This window comes from Pseudochaenichthys georgianus, chromosome 1, assembly GCF_902827115.2.
Source record: "Pseudochaenichthys georgianus chromosome 1, fPseGeo1.2, whole genome shotgun sequence".
Lineage (NCBI taxonomy): Eukaryota > Metazoa > Chordata > Actinopteri > Perciformes > Channichthyidae > Pseudochaenichthys > Pseudochaenichthys georgianus.
The window spans coordinates 18173693-18192140 of record NC_047503.1 but is presented as its reverse complement, the minus strand read 5'-3'; the positions used below and the strand labels follow the sequence as shown (position 1 = coordinate 18192140).

The following is an 18448-nucleotide window of genomic DNA, read 5'->3' as shown; positions in this document are numbered from 1 at the left end:
AGAGTTTGTGACGACTGTACGCCTGCTCTGCATGCTCCTGTTTTGTTCCAAACTCAAGTCCAGTTGGTGGCAAACTGTATGCACCTCTAATGTGTTTGCCAAAATGAAGAAGAAAGAACATTGTTTTTCAAAAGGGTTGTTTAAGGAGAATTGCTATTAGGGTCATTGCCAACATTACATGTCATTTAGCAAAGTCAATCTAATATAAGACACTCACTGTTGAAGGGATACAAAGACAGCCACGTTTTGTTGAACTTCTGGCAACAAATGTAATGGTACCAACTGGAATAAAGTTCTGATCCGTAAATCCTCATGAGTGGAACTGCAGACCAACAAGGTAACTTAGTTGTATTATGGATGAAACCATTTCATTTATTTTTCTGTATATGGAAAAGAAAAAAGTCTGACATGTTTATTTGCATCTAGAGCTGCGATGTGACATGTGATTACAAGTGGTCACTCAGCCGAATTTGAACCAGGGGATTTAAGTTGAATTGCAATCCATTTTATTGAAAAAAAGAGAGATAAAGCCATTATACAACTACATTCCACAATAAAAACTGATTTAAAGAAAGGGAAGATCAGCTACAGCTAGGATTTAAATGTAATTCAAGTTGTATGTCCTCTTCACACGGGAAACCTGGCCAAAAGGTGCTGCAGACTGTAAGGCAATTTTATATATATTATAAATACAACACATTTAATCAAAAAGCCGATATGATTTACATTTTTCATTCAAATGTGAATTTCATCTCTGTTTTCCTGCTTCAACAGAACCTCCTTCATTGGGATGCAGTGTGTGAACGTTGAAGTGAGCCTTTCAATCATAGCACTTTCAATCCGACACCTGGTCGTCACATTCTGTGATTGATGGCAGCTGGACACGACAGGATCATTTCGCCTGAAGTGTAACAGACAAGCTGGTGGACACAGGTGATGCACGCATGTCAATGAGATGTTTTTGAGTTATTGAAGTATTGAAGTAGATCTCATTATCACACAAAAGCTATTTTTTTCTAACCTTCCCCACACACATTTTGTTCCCATTTTGGCCACTTTGGGGCACTGCAACAAGATAGGAACACACCACTGACACACAGTATAATCTATTTAAAGTTAGTACAGCTGTTGGTAAAAAGGTCCAGTGTACATGTCCCATAGACACAAATAAACCTTAGCATTCATTTGGAGTCATGTTTGTCTCGATCTGATGAATTTGAGGTTGAATATTATATCTTGCCTTTTTTTCTCTGAGCCCTGGACAGTTCCATTAAACTGAACTGTCGCTAGCCTTTAGAGTTCCATACTGGCCTGTGAAGTGAGGAATTATATACTGATCCACCCGGCACCATCAATGCTCTCGCTTAGAGTGTCTACATTTCTGAGTGAAAACAAATCACCTATACAACATAATAAAACTGTTACTCACATATCTATTCATTACAGTGAACTACTTTTACTGTAGCAGACATATTCTACTTTTAGCCTTTTAGCTATAACATTATAGCTAAAGGGTTAGTAAACAGTTGAATATTTATACATCCAGCAGAGACAAGATTCACTCTTATTTTAGCTTTGTTTTGGTCTCCACCAACTCCGGAGCGACATAACTGGCTTTGGACTTTCTTCTCAAGCTAACGATGTCTGCTGGTAGTCAGGGCTGGATCATACTTCTCTGTGGCTTAATTACAAAACGTTCACATTATACAAAATCGTCAGGAAACATTGTTTATGTGGAGCTTTAACGATAACACATTTTAGTTCTTCATATTATAGAAATAACTTTTCTATCGAAGGAAAATGAAACGTGTTGATGATACTAGAAATACAACTTCAGTGCTCTTCCTGAACGCTGTGCGTCATTTCTGCCACACATACAGTAGGGCCACTTTATTCAGCTTTACTTGGCTTACTTTATTCGTTCAAGGGTGAGGTTAACAGCTTTACAAACACCTTCAAAGATTCTCTCATAGAACTCTCTTTCACATTTTTACACCCACTCACACACACTCAGTTATTCTGAAGTCAAAGCCTTGAGTAGAAATTGCCCGTTCACTAGTTCATGTTGCTTTTCAGTGTTCCTTTTGAAACATGAAAACAAATGTTTGTTCCAGTAACAAGATCCTTCATTGAAATGTGAGGACATGCAATGATAAAATGTCCCTGTAAGGAAAAGGGTACATCAAATCATGTTGAATAATTCTATTTGAAACATTTGGCAAGGTGTTGGCTCTATAGGAACACCAGAGTAGACGTGAAAATCATAGTCAAATATTTGTATGCCTTATGAACTAAATGTAATTCCACTCAAAGTAATACATAAAAAAATAGTACATTTATGTTCTGATACATGCCAAGTGCAGTTATAACACTGCTTTGAGCTGAAGAAATTCGATGAAAGAACATACAACTGTATCTGGATATGTTTTGCATTGACGGAAAATAATTTAATTGTAGCTACTGCACTTTTGCTTTTATTATGTGTTTTATTTGATTCAGTTAATGCATAAGAATCCATCAGTACCGGCAGTACAGTAATGACATTAATGTTTATCTGCAGGTACATGATGCATGCTGCCTCAGCTGTGCTAAACTGACAGTCCAAGCAGTGGAATAAGGCTCACAGATTCCCACACATATGAGTGCTTACAGTCATTAAAGCTTTGTATGTGATGGATAGTTTTAATAAAGGATCGGACATTAAAGGTGGGGTAGGTCATTTTGGAGAAACCAGCTCGAGTGCGCTAGAATTTGAAAGTACACAACCGGAAAAAATCTGCCACTTCCTTACAGAGCCCCTCCTCCAACACACATGAACGCGCGCGCACATGACCAATGAGGGCACGAGATAAGTTTGTGCACAGATGGAAGGCTGACAGGCAGGTAGGCCATCTAGTTATTTTAGCCGGGCCGGCTCAGATGATTGGTCGTGCTTTTTACAGCGCCATGGCTTCCAGATGAATTGTTATGTATTTATTGTCAAAGCATTTAAAATATTCATTGCTATCGGGATGTTAAGAGCATTCCATTGAATATAACAAAAAGTGTTTCTGGAATAAATTACATACCCCACCTTTAATGTTAATCTAGGTGGAGGAACGGAGTCAGACTACTGCCATCCATCATAACAGCTGGAGCAAGCTGTAGGCCTACTTCTGTAAAAAAAACAATTGATCTCATGTCAGTGTGCTGGTGTGAGGCGCAGATAACATTTAAATAAGTCCATATATAATAAAAAAAATATAATACAAATCTGTCTCTCTACACACAACAGTTTAAACGTTACTGATGACAGCTGCATCTGGATAACGCTTGATTCACACTCCCTGCACGAATCAGTATGAGCCAAGAGAATACTTACACAGAGATATTCCCGTTTGATAATGACATGATTTATGGAATTAGAAAAATAAAAATCATTATCAAATACAACTCTACCATGAATTACATCCAATCTGGGTTCCTACCAAAATCTGTTTTTACCTGACATTCTTCTGTAAGGTAAACGGTGAAAAAATACAAAACAAACACATTTTCCATTAGTATTTTAATTCCAAAATCATTGGTTAGTCGTCTACAACATAAACATGTACAACACCCAGCGCTGAGGGTCCCTCCAGTTTCATTTCTGTGCATATAAACAAAGCTGGGGTTAACATTGCTTACTATGGCTGATCAGTACCTCACATTATTGCAGAATTGCAGTCAGATGTTGTTCTCTTTTTTTTTATATATATATATATATATATATATATATATATATATATATACTCATCCTTGGTTAAAGGTTTTTCAGGATTCATTCAAGTTGTTGGCAATGATATAATTTGCACGTTCCTATACTGCTCTCTGGAGGACAAACTGTAAGGCAACATGACTCGCCGAGGTCTCCGTCAACACAGCAGGCACAGCACAGGAAAGGCAAAGGCCAAAATGATTGTACTATAACTGAGAAAAGTCATAGTTCAGATTGGCATTAAAATTATAGATTCCAAACATTATGTTATTTTTAGACCATGTTATAGTATGCAGCTAGTGTTTCTACGCAGTAGTTAGTACAAGTCCAGGGATTTTAATAAAGTGCCTTATAAAACAGTAGCATCCTGAGTCATAGAGTCTGACAGGCATTCAGCTCAACGAAACAGTAACATAACGGATGGAAATGCTACATATACACTTCTACAGTCCAGCGGTCTTCTACAGACATCTCTATTCAAACAGTAAGAATTTTTTAAGAGATCAAGTGGTTGTACAGTATTTCACTGGGTCAGGGAAGAAAGAACGCCCTTCCCCAGGATTTTACCAGCCTGCTCTCTCTGCTTCACAGTTTCTCCCACTCACGCCCAACTTACTTAAAAACACGAGACAAACAAGCTTGGTCCTCTTCTCCAAAACTTATGGGAGTGAAACGATGACAGAGGAATGAAGAAAAGGAGAATCGGGTCAAAAGTGGAGGATATTTTAACCTGATAGAAGTTCCAGTTATAAAACATCAATTTAGTGAACTGTTAAATTCAGGTTGCATCTCATTTGGTCACCACTGTTGGGAATGATTACTATGTAATGACATACAACAGCGTTCAGTCGTGTTTTAGCAATGGCTTCTGGGAACTATAGATTTGAAAGAATGGCACTAATTTGTTAGCATTTTGGACTTTTGCTATATGATAACTTGACACTCATGAAGTATTAGAGACACATTATTGGCACTCTTTAAGCAACAACTGTGGATTACACTTATGTTAGCTCAGAAGGCTTTGTACACCACTGGTGAAACTGCTGAAATTAAAACATAAATCACTAAATCTGAACTGGAAATAGTTAAAAGTCAACATGTAGTGTCCGTCTTGACAGATTAATTGCTCCTTAAATGAACAATTACTATACTATATGTAATCCCGTCACAAACTAACCCTACCTGAAATTAAACATCTGCTAGAGCCAATTCTAATTTGGCAGGTCACTCTAATAACCCTAATGTGAAGCACTTTTACAGTAAGCGTGTTCTTTCTTAACATATTTATAATCTATGCTGATAGAGGAAACCGTTAGTTCTTGTAATTGTATCTTCTAGAAGTTGGTGCTCATAAAAATCAACATCATTATCAGTCGTGAGATAGAGGTAGAGCAAAAAGAGAAGGGGACCATGCACCAGCCCATTAAATAAACTGTGCACCACTCCCTTTCTCCTTTTTTTTGCCTAAAATCTAAAATGCCAAGAGTAAAGCGATGGGGGGGGGGGGGGTGATGTGGCAGTTTGGGGTTCAGGGTCGCAGAGCATGCTCAGGAGATGATGCGGATGCCGAAGTTTTGCTTCAGCTGCTCAAGGAAGATGAAGGTGAGCACTGTGTGAGGAATCAAGCGGATTCCTGCGGGGACGAGACCCTGCAAAAAAAATCAGCAATATATTACTATTTGTAGTTTTCTCCCTTTACATTTATCAATTTCAGATACCCCATTGTATTTTTTTGTAAATCTGTATCTGTAAATAAAATCGATGTTATCATTTCCAAAATTCAATTTTGTCAAACAAAGTATACACAACTTTTTCCTGTAGTCAAAAAACTGCCCTCTACTGTAAATGGAGGAAAAGGAAATGTATCTCACATTTAACATGTAGGTAGTATGCTTTTAATATCAAGTGCAGCTTTGGCCACCATAATCATATTTATGGGATTTTTTGCTTTTTGTCTGTTTTTTAACGATTTTGAGCAACCAGAGCCTTTATTGGAATGGGGGGAAAGAGGGGATGACATTACTTTTTGTTTAAAGTAAGAATAAAGTCATTTGGAGCTGCATCAAAAATGCTGCCTCACGCATTAAAGTGTGTATACGTGTTATATTGTGAGACAATGTAAGGCAAGGCAAGGCAAGTTTATTTATATAGCATCTTTCAGCACCAGGCAATTCAAGGTGCTTTACAAAAATGAAAGACATTCAGATAAAGGCATTTAAAAACAGTAAAAGATAATAAAAGAAACATTAAAAGAAAAACAAAAAATGAAAGACATTAAGAAAAAATACATGGATAAAAGTTACAGTGCAGTCTAAGATATGAATAGTTCAATTAAAAGCAGCGACAAAAAGAAAAGTCTTCAGCCTGGATTTAAAAGTAGTCCGAGTTGCAGCGGACCTGCAGGTTTCTGGGAGTTTGTTCCAGATATTTGGAGCATAATAACTGAACGCTGCTTTACCATGTTTAGTTCTGACTCTGGGGACAGAAAGCTGACCAGTCCCTGAAGACCTGAGAGATCTGGATGGTTCATAATTTAGCAGGAGGTCAGAAATGTAATTTGGGCCTAAACCATTCAGTGCTTTATAAACCAGCAGCAGTATTTTGAAATCTATTCTTTGACACACAGGAAGCCAGTGTAAAGACTTCAGAACAGGAGTGATGTGATCCACTTTCTTAGTGTTAGTGAGGACTCGAGCAGCAGCGTTCTGAATCAGCTGCAGCTTCCCAATAGATTTTTTAGTGAGACCTGTGAAGGCACCATTGCAGTAGTCGAGTCTACTGAAGATAAAGGCATGGACAAGTTTTTCCAAATCCTGCTGTGACATTAGTCTTTTAATCCTAGATATATTCTTTAGGTGATAGTAGGCTGATTTAGTAACTGTTTTAATGTGACTTTTGAAACTCAGGTCAGAGTCCACGACTACACCTAGATTTCTGGCTTTATCTGTTGTTTTGAACATTGCAGACTGAAGCTCAGCGCTAACTTGTATACGTTCTGACTTGGCTCCAAAAACCATTACCTCAGTTTTATCTTTGTTTAATTGGAGAAAGTTCTCACACATCCAGTCATTGATTTGTTCAATGCACTTACTCAGTGTTTGAATTGGAGCATAGTCTCCTGGTGAAATTGTTACGTAGATTTGTGTGTCATCTGCATAGCTATGGTAACTTATGTTGTTGTTTTTCATTATCTGAGTCAGTGGTAGCATGTAGATGTTAAAGAAAAGAGGCCCCAAGATGGAGCCTTGAGGAACCCCACATGTCATATTTGTCAACTCAGATGTATATGTACCCATAGAAACAAAGTTGTTTCTGTCCTTTAAGTAGGATTCAAACCAATTTAGAACTGTTTTCGAAAGTCCCACCCAGTTTTCCAGTTGGTCTAGTAATATGCTGTGGTCAACAGTGTCAAACGCAGCACTGAGATCTAATAATACTAACACTGAAGTTCTGCCACTGTCTGTGTTTAAGTGGATGTCATTAAAGACCTTTACAAGAGCAGTCTCAGTGCTGTGGTTTGGACGAAAGCCTGACTGGAACACATCGAAACAGTTATTTAAATGCAAGAAATTACTCAACTGTTGAAAAACCACTTTTTCAATGATCTTACCTAGAGATGGGAGGTTTGATATGGGCCTGTAATTGTTCATTACTGAAGCATCTAGATTATTCTTTTTTAAGAGCGGTTTAATGACTGCAGTTTTCAGGGCCTGTGGAAAAATACCTGAGTGAAGAGATTTGTTTACTATATGAAGTAGATCTGAGGCCATGCAAGGCAAAACATCTTTGAAAAATCCTGTTGGAATAATATCAAGGCAGCAGGAGGAGGATTTCAGAAGTTGTATAATGTCCTCCAGGTTTTTATCATTAATCTGATGGAATTGTGTCATGGTGCTTGAATTGTTATTAGGTGGACACAGAGACAACACATTTGCTGTTCCTGATGCAGAGGCACTGACTGCTTGTCTGATTTTCTGAATTTTGTCAGTGAAAAAGGAGGCAAAAACATTGCACACCCTGGTGGATAGAAATTCAGAGGCTACTGACACTGGGGGGTTAGTTAGTCTGTCGACGGTAGCAAACAAGGCACGTGCGTTGTTTTTGTTTTTGGTAATGATGTCAGAGAAGAACGATTGTCGTGCGTTTTTCTATTCCAAATTATAAAGTCTATCAAGTCTCTCTTGTAAACAAAGTTGCACCAAAAACATAGCACACATGCAGTAACAGGCATGATGGGTGTTGAGCTTGACAAAAGGCATCCACATTTGATAATTGCAGGTACAGTGTTGTGTTCTTATATTGTGTTGTGCTCTTATATTGTGTAGTATTGTTGTCTTACCTTGTAAAATGCCATGGGACCAAGCTTGGCAGTTTCTTGTAAGCAATGCCTCACCCCCTAAAGAGAGAGACACACTGGATGAGAATGAAGGGAGATGGACAAAGAGAAACAGAGGAATGAAGGGATTAGAGGAGACAGTGATGAAGGGTGAGAGGGGGGGGGGTCCACTTACTGTGTACTCGTCCTTCGAGCTCATGAGCCTCGTCTTTAGTACGTCCAGAGGCTGACACAATAATGTAGCACAGCCTCCCTGCGGGGAAACTTACCATTAGTTTAAAGAGTCCTGTAAACTTTACACTGAGCCACATAACACAAGAATGAACCTGATACTCACAGCGATGAAGCTGGAGAGAAAGTGTGTGAGTATGTTATCCCCCATCATGCCTGTGCCCAGCACCAGCTGCTTGGCCTGGTCATAACACGCCAACTGAAGGTAGGAAAAAAGAAATGGTGCCATTTTAATGATGCATCTCTTTACTACCTGAAGCTAACTGAAGCCACATCGCTAATGCTCACTACAGCTCCACTTCCAAATAATTTTACAATGAGCCACACAATATAAAGCATGAGGTCACCTCTTATGGGGGTTATTCCCTATCTTTATTCAAGAGCGTGGTATTTAAATTTGAGAGCATATTTTATGTATTTATTTCCCTCAAACTCTGTCCTCGCACTCAAATAGTGCCCTCGCACTCAAATAGTGCCTGCTTGCACTTAGATTTGCTCTGCTTGTGCTCAAACTGTACGCTTGCACTCAGATATATTGCTGATCAGAATTATTCTGTGCGCGCTTGAAACTTTTGTGCAACAATCCTGTCAAAATCCCTCAACCAATAGGAGGCCAGGTGTCCTTGCGGGTGCGTTCGCTTTACTTATTACAGCGTCCCGTCAGGGCGGTTACTCTTTGGTTTATAAACTCCAGCCCTCCACGGCTTTATAACATGTACTTCACTTGTTTGATTTACAACTTTTTTTGGGGGGGTGGGGGAGGAAGCACAGTTAGTATATATATATATATATATATATATATATATATATATATATATACACACACCAGCACCTTACATAATAGCTACGTTCAGTGGCGTACTGGGACTAAAAATCAGCCCGGGAATCTCGACCGGCCCTCGTTATCGCTAGTAAATTGTCAACGGGAGGAGGGGGCAGCGCCATATAGAGAGCGGGAGGGGGGATTGCTAGTGAATTTTCCGACCGGCCCACTTCTTCCTCCAGACTGTTGTTCTGCTCCAGCACTGTTGTGCTACGGCTTGGTTCGGCCCGACGCGAAGCGGAGTGTCCACAACCATATTGTATAGATATTCGTATATCACGGCCTGAAGTGAGCTATTGCATTTATAAAACGGTTACCACGTGTGGCTGGCAATGTGAAAGAAAAATACACACTCCAATTGAAATAGTTTTTATTATTAAATAATGATGTTCAAAATGAAATAGTCCCTCCGTTGCCTTCTGCACAAAACATAGTGCGAGGTGGTTGCTATGCAACAACAATAACAGCTAGAGAACATAATAGACAGACAGCATTGTCGTCGTTTAGGTGCTTTTTTTTTTCTGGAGATAGGCACTTCTCAATCCACTCCTCAATAGTAAGGCCACCCCGGAGGTCGAAGTTAACCTTAAATGTTTCCATTTTAAGCTTTGTTAGTTAGTTAGTTTCGTGACGGACGTAATGTAACAGTTGTAACATCAGATTGCTTGATTTGAATTGTCCGTTTTATAAACATGTACTAACTGTGCTTACACCCCCCCCCCCCAAAAAAAGTTGTACAGCGAAGTGATGTACATGTTATGTTATAAAGCCGTGGAGGGCGGGAGTTTATAAACCAAAGAGTAACCGCCCTTACGGGACGCTGTAATAAGTAAAGCGAACGCACCCGCAAGGACACCTGGCCTCCTATTGGCTTCGCGTCGGGCCGAACCAAGCCGTAGCACAACAGTGCTGGAGCAGAACAACAGTCTGGAGGAAGAAGTGGGCCGGTCGGAAAATTCACTAGCAATCCCCCCTCCCGCTCTCTATATGGCGCTGCCCCCTCCTCCCGTTGACAATTTACTAGCGATAACGAGGGCCGGTCGAGATTCCCGGGCTGATTTTTAGTCCCAGTACGCCACTGAACGTAGCTATTATGTAAGGTGCTGGTATATATATATATATATATATATATATATATATATATATATATATATATATATATATATATATATATATATATATATACTAACTGTGCTTCCTCCCCCACCCCCCCAAAAAAAGTTGTAAATCAAACAAGTGAAGTACATGTTATAAAGCCGTGGAGGGCTGGAGTTTATAAACCAAAGAGTAACCGCCCTGACGGGACGCTGTAATAAGTAAAGCGAACGCACCCGCAAGGACACCTGGCCTCCTATTGGTTGAGGGATTTTGACAGGATTGTTGCACAAAAGTTTCAAGCACGCACAGAATAATTCTGAGAGCAGAAAAAGTTTCGAGCGCTCACAGAATAATTCTGAGCAGCAATATATCTGAGTGCAAGCGTACAGTTTGACAGGGTATATGCAGGAATCCTGAAGTCAAATTGAATACCTTTTAAGACCTTTTTTAAGACCCTTTCCATACATTTTAAGACCTCATCGCAACTTCGAGTTCTAACCGGTTACATTGGCGACACACTTTACCTCACATTTACTATATTGATTGTAAGATAGCACAACTAAACAGAGTGCAGACAGACTACAGAAGCCTCCTCTCCACATGAACTTCAACCTCTCTGTGAAGGTCAGGTTTAATGCAGTATGCTGCTTTGTTGCTTCTGTACTCTGTGCTCTTTCATTCCAGTAGAACTCCTCAGAAACCAGTAGAAACCAGTATTTGACCAATAAACAAAACAATTGACAAAACTTTGAACTATGAAATATATTAAACTTTGGTGAGCTTCAGCGGGGTCATGCCATATAGGAGCTCCCTCACAAATACCCAGGGGTTAAATTGGGCTGGGGCTGTCGGGGCTGAGCCCGGCACATAGGACGATGCTCTGACGTCATCACCCTCACACATTTGTCATTCGTTTACAAAAAACGATATATATGTTAAGACTTTTCTCATTCTTAATATAGACTATATTTAGGGTCGATATGTGTTGACCATAGACTGTATATATATATATATATGTGTTGACCTTACTTTAAAATAGCAGATCTCTGTGACCGGATATAGTTTGGCTTAGACAGGGCCGCCCCTCCCTACAGGCCAATCACGCAGGCTGCATGGGGCCCCGCCTTGCGCAGTTCTCCGCTCAGTTCTCCGCGCACCCCCCGCGAGAGTGAGAGATGACAAGGGGAGCACGTCTGTAACCCGACACCGTTGTAATGTATCGACATCTGACCAATCACGGCTTTGATACGGCCACTAGTGCAGGTAAAGAGATGTCGGTGAAAAGACAGTTTCAGTCCGGCGCAAAAAACAAAACTTGAAGAAACTAGAGCATCACTCGAAGGTGGGTTATTGTATGAGTCAAATGTACAACTTGCGAATGTTGTATAAGTCAAATTGCCAATTGCCATATTAAAACATCAGCTGCAATTCAGGACATGAAGAAGGCAGTCTCTGCATAGCATATAGGCTAATGGAGATGCAGTTATTTCCAGCATTCTTTATTTAACATTCATTCAAGTATGTGATGCCTTTTATCTGCTAATGTACAGGAGGAAGAGTGATACACTGTCTGTCTAGTTGGCTTACATAACAGTTACAGTTTGCAGCCTAAAAAACATGGAGCATTTGTTCCCCTTTTTCTTCATTTTTATGTCAATTTGCACATTTCATGGTGATGCTCAGCCTCTCCCCTTAACTCCTAACAGTCATCATCATGTCAACCACAACACAGAGAAATACTGATAGAAATGTGTGTCTAGTTGTCGATACATTGCTACATTTGAATACAGATTTAAGAAATATCAGTTTTTGAGCATGTCATAAGCATGTTTTGTCTTGACTATATTATAATATAACAATATAGTATTTATATTATTGAATTGATTATGATTATTATTATTAGTAGAAGTTTAATTGCATTAATTATATTTTAATCTTTATGAGGCTAGTATTTGGCAGGAAATGCAGACGTGTTCACCTGTAAACACATACTGAACGACATACATGCACATTTACCATTTACCTTACTGTATAAAAAAGTAACTGTTGATAATAAAAATAATAAACAGGAATTATATTTGCAAAAAATGGTTCACTCCTGTCGGTTGGGGGGGCTCATCTCACAATGTTGCTTGGGGCCCCAAGTTGGCAAGGGGCGGCCCTGGGCTTAGACCCCGGCCCCACGAGGACGCATACAGTAAAACGCATACGCAAAAAAGTCTTCCGTTCACACGCATTCGATTCATTAACGTGTCCGTTCACACTAGACCGCTGGAAACGCTGTAGTACATATGCCAGGCCTTTAAGTGGCGCTGCTGCCGCCACAAAATACACCAAAGGCAGCGAAGAAGACCCCGGAGAATGGTTGCCCTTCTGTTTATTCTCCGCGGTGGACGGCGTGTTCTCCTGCTGTATATCTCTCAGGTATATTACCAGCAGATAAACCCCCCCCCCCCACCCCACAGAGCGGAGCTAGAGATGGCAAATCCGGATCATTTTATGGACTCTGAGTCTTCTGAGTCAATCATTGAAGAGATCCGGATCATACGAGTCATTTGAGTCATTTGAGTCATATGAGTCAGCATGACCAAGACCGTAGAAATCCTACCGGTGAAACCGAAAAGTTGTTGCATTTAACCAGCATATTAAACTAACGTTACATTAACCTCCGCTACACAGTGTCTTTTGCTTTAATAAAACATGTGTGTGTGTGTGCATTTTAAAAAATAAGTGTTTTGCATTATATGTATATAGTTATTTTAATATGTTCCTGTACTTAAGCTAATTTTGCACAATTGTGTTTTCATTTAATAATAATAATAATAATAATAATTGTATAATTACATTTTATATATTCTAACTGTTTTGCAATTTTCTATCATTTGTTTCTTTTTGTGTGCCATGTTCAAAATAAACGAGTTTCCAAGTAAGATCCTTATTGGAAATGCAGATATTATTACAGGAGACTGTTGCACAACATGACCATTTTGTTAGAAGTCTACACTGAAACTTAATTTAGAGCCGGAAAAATCGCGGGATCCGTGAATCCAGGTCAATGATCGAGAGAGACCAGTAGCCTACGAGGACTCAGAGCCGTAACATATAGCAGGCAGCAGATCCAGAGATCCAGCAGACTCGTCCCCATGCACGAATCTACAGCAGACTCAGCCCCTCCTCCGGCTCGCACGGCTCCCGCGAGTCCCACGGCTCCCTCGACGAGTCGCAGCAGACTCAGAGATTTGCGGACTCACGGCTCACTCACGGCTCCCGCGAGTCCAACGACTCACGGCTCACTCACGGCTCACGGGACTCTCGCGGGAGCCGGAGGAGGGGCTGAATTTGCTGTTGATTCGTGCATGGCGACGAGTCTGCTGGATCTCTGGATACAACAACGTTGTAATGTGATTGTACACGTTATAAAGAGAGTAAAGAGTGACGCAATTTATAGTTTTAATTGTTACGTCACATCAGGTGTAGGACTCAAAGGACTCGGGTTAATCGAGAGGGAGACTCGTCACGACCGGCTCATTACTAGGATCCGGGTTAATGATCCGGATGAATCATGACTCGCCCATCTCTAAGCGGAGCAAGGCAACAAAACTTAAAATAAGAAGCAGCATTTTATGGCACGCTATGCATGGGGCCACCTTGAGGGGGTTTCCCGACATGTTGTTTCAGTAAATTAAAGGGTGTTTCATGTTGTCGTTGCTGTGGACCTTCTTAATACCTTGTGTAGAGTATTTGCATTTGGTCTCTTTGGTCCTTCTGCAGACACCGTACCGGAGGTAGGGATCTACATGCGGCACACGAGTAGTGTTGTGATAACTACCAGGTGTATGTATGTTGCTCCGTTACTATCAAGGTTATTAAACCAAGTTCTATAACAAACATGACTCGTTTATGAGAACATCAAACATGGTGTCAGAAGTCAAGTCTCCGGAGTTTTTTTACGGCGGATTTTTCACGTCTGGGTGACGTTTGAGAGGACAACTAAGCCTGCTCCAACACGACGCATGCAGCTAAGCTAACATGGCGGAAGGATTCCGGAGACCCGACCCACTCGTCTTTGACGGTAACATCGCAGAGAACTGGCGAGTATTCGAACAGGAATATGACATTTTCATCGCGGCGGCACACTATGACAAGCCAGCACGGACACGAGCATACATTCTCCTCAATATAGCGGGATCAGAGGCCATCGAGCGCGAGAGGTCTTTCGTCTATGCGGCTGAAGTGAGGGGTCCTGGCGAGGATGCGCCCATCATCACTCATGCCGAGTCTAATGAAGACCCGGAGTGTCTAAAAAGGAAATTTAGGGAGATGTGTAACCCTCAAACAAATGTCACTATGGAAAGACACAAGTTCAATACAAGGAATCAAAAAATCGGTGAGTCAATTGAATCGTATGTCAGTGCTTTAAGGATCAAGGCAAAGAGCTGCAAATTTGGGAATCTCTATGAAGAACTAACCAGAGATAGACTGGTCTGTGGTATCAGTAATGACAACTTAAGGAAAGTGCTCCTGAGAGACTGTGATTTAACACTAATCAAGGCTGTTAACATATGTCAGATCCATGAGATGACTGAAGAGCACAATAAAACGCTAGCTATGCCACAGCACTCTGCCACAAATGTGGATTCAGTTCAGACTTACCAGAGAGGAACACGAAAATACGACAACAAAAGGAAACCTCAGGCAAATGGAGCTAGCTCTATTTCCAACTGCTACAACTGTGGAGGTAGTCATGCAGCAAAGAGGGACAACTGTCCAGCAAATGGTCAACAGTGTCATACCTGCAAAAAGTGGAATCATTTCAAGAAGTGTTGCAATTCCATACAACAAGCATACAACAAGCAAGGGCCCAGGAGGATAGTTCATCAACTAGAACCTGATCAAGCTGATACAACTACAGATGAAACATTCTATGTTGACGGCGTAACACTGCAAGTAAGTGTTGACGCAACTGATGCACAGATCGATAAAAATGATGAGGCTTTTGTCACAGTGCAAATCAATGACAATGTAGTCGAGATGAAAGTAGACACTGGTGCGAAGTACAATGTTATGTCAAAAATGTCATTCAATGTGATAAAAGGAGATGAAAAAATACAGACGTGTTTTAAATCCACTAATCTTGTTGCATATGGTGGTAGCAAAATCAAAACTGCGGGCGTAGTCAGACTGCAGTGCCACCTAGTGGGAAAAGTCCACACACTGCCATTCTACATTGTGGAAGAGGATGTCCTGCCACTGCTTGGGCTACGAGCGTGCAGACGGATGAGACTAGTTTCATTCAGTGAAGCAGTTCATCAATTAAGCCCCACTGACGATGATTTTTCAGTTGAGATCCAAACAGAATACAGCGATCTCTTCTCTGATGAGCTTGGAAAGCTACCTGTGACGTACTCCATGACTCTCGACCCAGATGTAAAACCAGTCGTTCGTCCTGCACATCGCATACCTGTGGCTATGAAAGACAGAGTCAAAGCTGAACTCGACAAGATGCAGGAACTGGGCGTCATCATTCCTGTCTCAGAGCCCACTGATTGGGTGTCCTCTATGGTAGCCACTAGCAAAAAGGACAAACAAGAAATCAGGATATGCATCAATCCAAGAGACTTGAACACGGCTCTGAAAAGACCACACCATCCTATGCGTACTGTGGAAGAAGTCGCCACACACATGTCAAAAGCAACTATGTTTTCTGTATTAGATGCAAAGAGATCTTTTTGGCAGATTCCACTCGACCATAAGTCTTCCATGTTAACCACTTTCAGCTCCCCTTTTGGTTGTTACAGATTTCTAAGAATGCCATTTGGAATCAATTCTGCCAGCGAGGTGTTCCAGCGCTCCATGGAACAGATTTTCGACGGATACCCCTGTGAAATAATCGTTGATGATATCATTATTACAGGTAGAGATGTTGCAGAGCACGATGCCAACCTGAGAAAAGTGCTCAACAGGGTCAGGGAGGTAAACTTAAGGCTTAACCCCCTCAAGTGCAAGTTCAGGCTAAGCCAAGTCGGCTATGTCGGCCATGTTTTCACCAGTGAAGGACTCAAAGCAGATCCTTCCAAAACAAGTGCTATTAAGGAGATGCCAGTGCCAGCAGACGTCCCAGCCTTACAAAGATTTCTGGGGATGGTCAACTATCTTGGAAAGTTCATACCAAACTTCAGCCAGCTATCAGCTCCACTACGGCAGCTCACACATAAAGACACAGAATGGACATGGCACGAACAGCAGCAGAAAGCTTTTGAAGATTTAAAGAAACGCATGTCTTGCCCACCGGTGTTGCTATACTACGACGTTGACAAGCCAGTGACACTTACCTGTGACGCTTCACAGTACGGACTCGGTGCAGCGTGTTTGCAGGAAGGAAAACCTGTAGCGTATGCTTCGCGTACACTAACTGAAACAGAAACCAGATATGCTCAAATCGAAAAAGAGTTGTTGGCAGTGGTCTTTGCATGTTCAAAATTCAATGACTATATCTATGGTAAACCAGTCACTATTGAAACAGACCACCAGCCCCTCGTCACCATACTAAAAAAGCCCATACACACAGCACCTGCAAGACTACAAAGAATGATGCTACGACTACAAAAGTACGACATCACTCTTGTGTACAAATGTGGAAAGCAAATGTTCCTGGCTGACACTTTGTCGCGAGCTCCCCACAGCTCCACAGTTCAGCAAGCTGAAGAAGAGGACAACTTCGACGTGATGACTGTTAACTACATATCTTCTTCTCGCTTAGAAGAGTTAGAGAGGCACACCGCTGAAGACATGACTCTGCAAACACTCAGCACCACTATCAGACACGGGTGGCCCGCTAAACAGCATAATCTTCCACATGCCATTAGACCGTATTTTCCTTTCAGAGACGAACTGATTGTTGAAAATGGAGTCATAATGAAGGGTCACAAAGCAGTTATTCCTCTGTCACTACAGAAAGAATACATCAGCATCATGCACAGAGGACATCCTGGCGAAGAAGCTACAAAGCGGAGAGCACGTGGTATTGTTTTCTGGCCAACTATGACAGACAACATTCACACAGAAATACAGTCATGCTCTGTGTGCAACAGCACAAAACCACACCAGCAGAAAGAACCACTCCATCTGCATCCAGTTCCAGACCTGCCAACTGTAGCAACTGACATCTTTGAGTGGCACAATCAGCAATACTTAGTGCTAGTGGACTCATATTCAGGCTGGTATGAGATCGACATGCTTCGTGATATCACTGCAGCAACAGTCATTGCAAAGCTGAAAAGACATTTCTCAGTTCATGGAACACCAACGAGCTGTGCGCAGTGCTAAGCAGCTCATGGAGAAATCTCATAGAGATGGAACTGATGTTTTTCTCAACCTATTAAACATCAGGAATGTACCACGTGACGCAAAATTAGGATCTCCTGCACAGAGACTGATGTCGAGACAAACACGTACAACACTCCCAGTCTCGGTGAAGCTGCTTGAGCCACACATGCGTCATCCACAAGAGGTAAAAGCCCAGCTTCTAAACAAGAGGCTGTATCAAAAACAGTGCTATGATAAGTCAAGCCGACCACTACAACCTTTGATGGAAGGACAGGTTGTTAGGATGCAGACCCCACAAGGTTACAACAGCACTGGAATGATTCAAGAGATTTGCAAGGAACCCCGGTCATACGTCGTCCACTCAGACGGGAAGCTGTACAGAAGGAATCGTAGGCACATTCTGCCTGTAGCTGAGCCCGTCCCGTCACACACCTCCACAAGTGACACTGATCATCAGGACACAGGACTTGAGTTCACAGATTGTAACACACAGGAATCACTGAACAGTGAACACATGAGGGCTGATGTTCCCACAGCTAAACTGCTGCCAGACACTCCTGAGAGTGTCTACAGGACACGCTCAGGCCGTGCTATCAAGCCTAATCCCAAATACAGAGACTGAAACTTTGTCATGTATGCATAAGCATACCACTCTGAGAACAATGACTCAAAACTGTTAGTTCACACAGTTATGCCATATTGAGGCCTAAAGTTTTGTTGCATAGTGCAAATGTATTCTATTCTAGTAATCTACTTGTTACGGTAGTAATTACTGAGTTAAATGCTGCACTCCTTCTTTGAGATAGCCTCTGTGTTCATCAGTTACTAAATGCACACATAGTTTGATAATGTGTAAATTTGCAGCATCCTGTATGTTCTGTCATATGTGCTCAGTATA

The 18448-nt window shown here is 41.3% G+C and overlaps 1 protein-coding gene across 1 annotated transcript in view; it reads right to left on the bottom strand.

Moving 5' to 3' along the window:
• Positions 1-3532: 3532 nt before the first annotated feature.
• The window catches only part of slc25a10b (solute carrier family 25 member 10b), a 28783-nt gene continuing 13867 nt past the window's right edge, over positions 3533-18448 (bottom strand). The window contains exons 8-11 of the mRNA XM_034105275.2: positions 8410-8502; positions 8248-8325; positions 8076-8132; positions 3533-5385 (exon numbers count right to left, since the gene is read on the bottom strand). Coding sequence (XP_033961166.1) covers positions 5284-5385; positions 8076-8132; positions 8248-8325; positions 8410-8502 — 330 coding nt within the window. The 3' untranslated portion in view covers positions 3533-5283. The remainder of the gene's footprint in view (positions 5386-8075; positions 8133-8247; positions 8326-8409; positions 8503-18448) is intronic.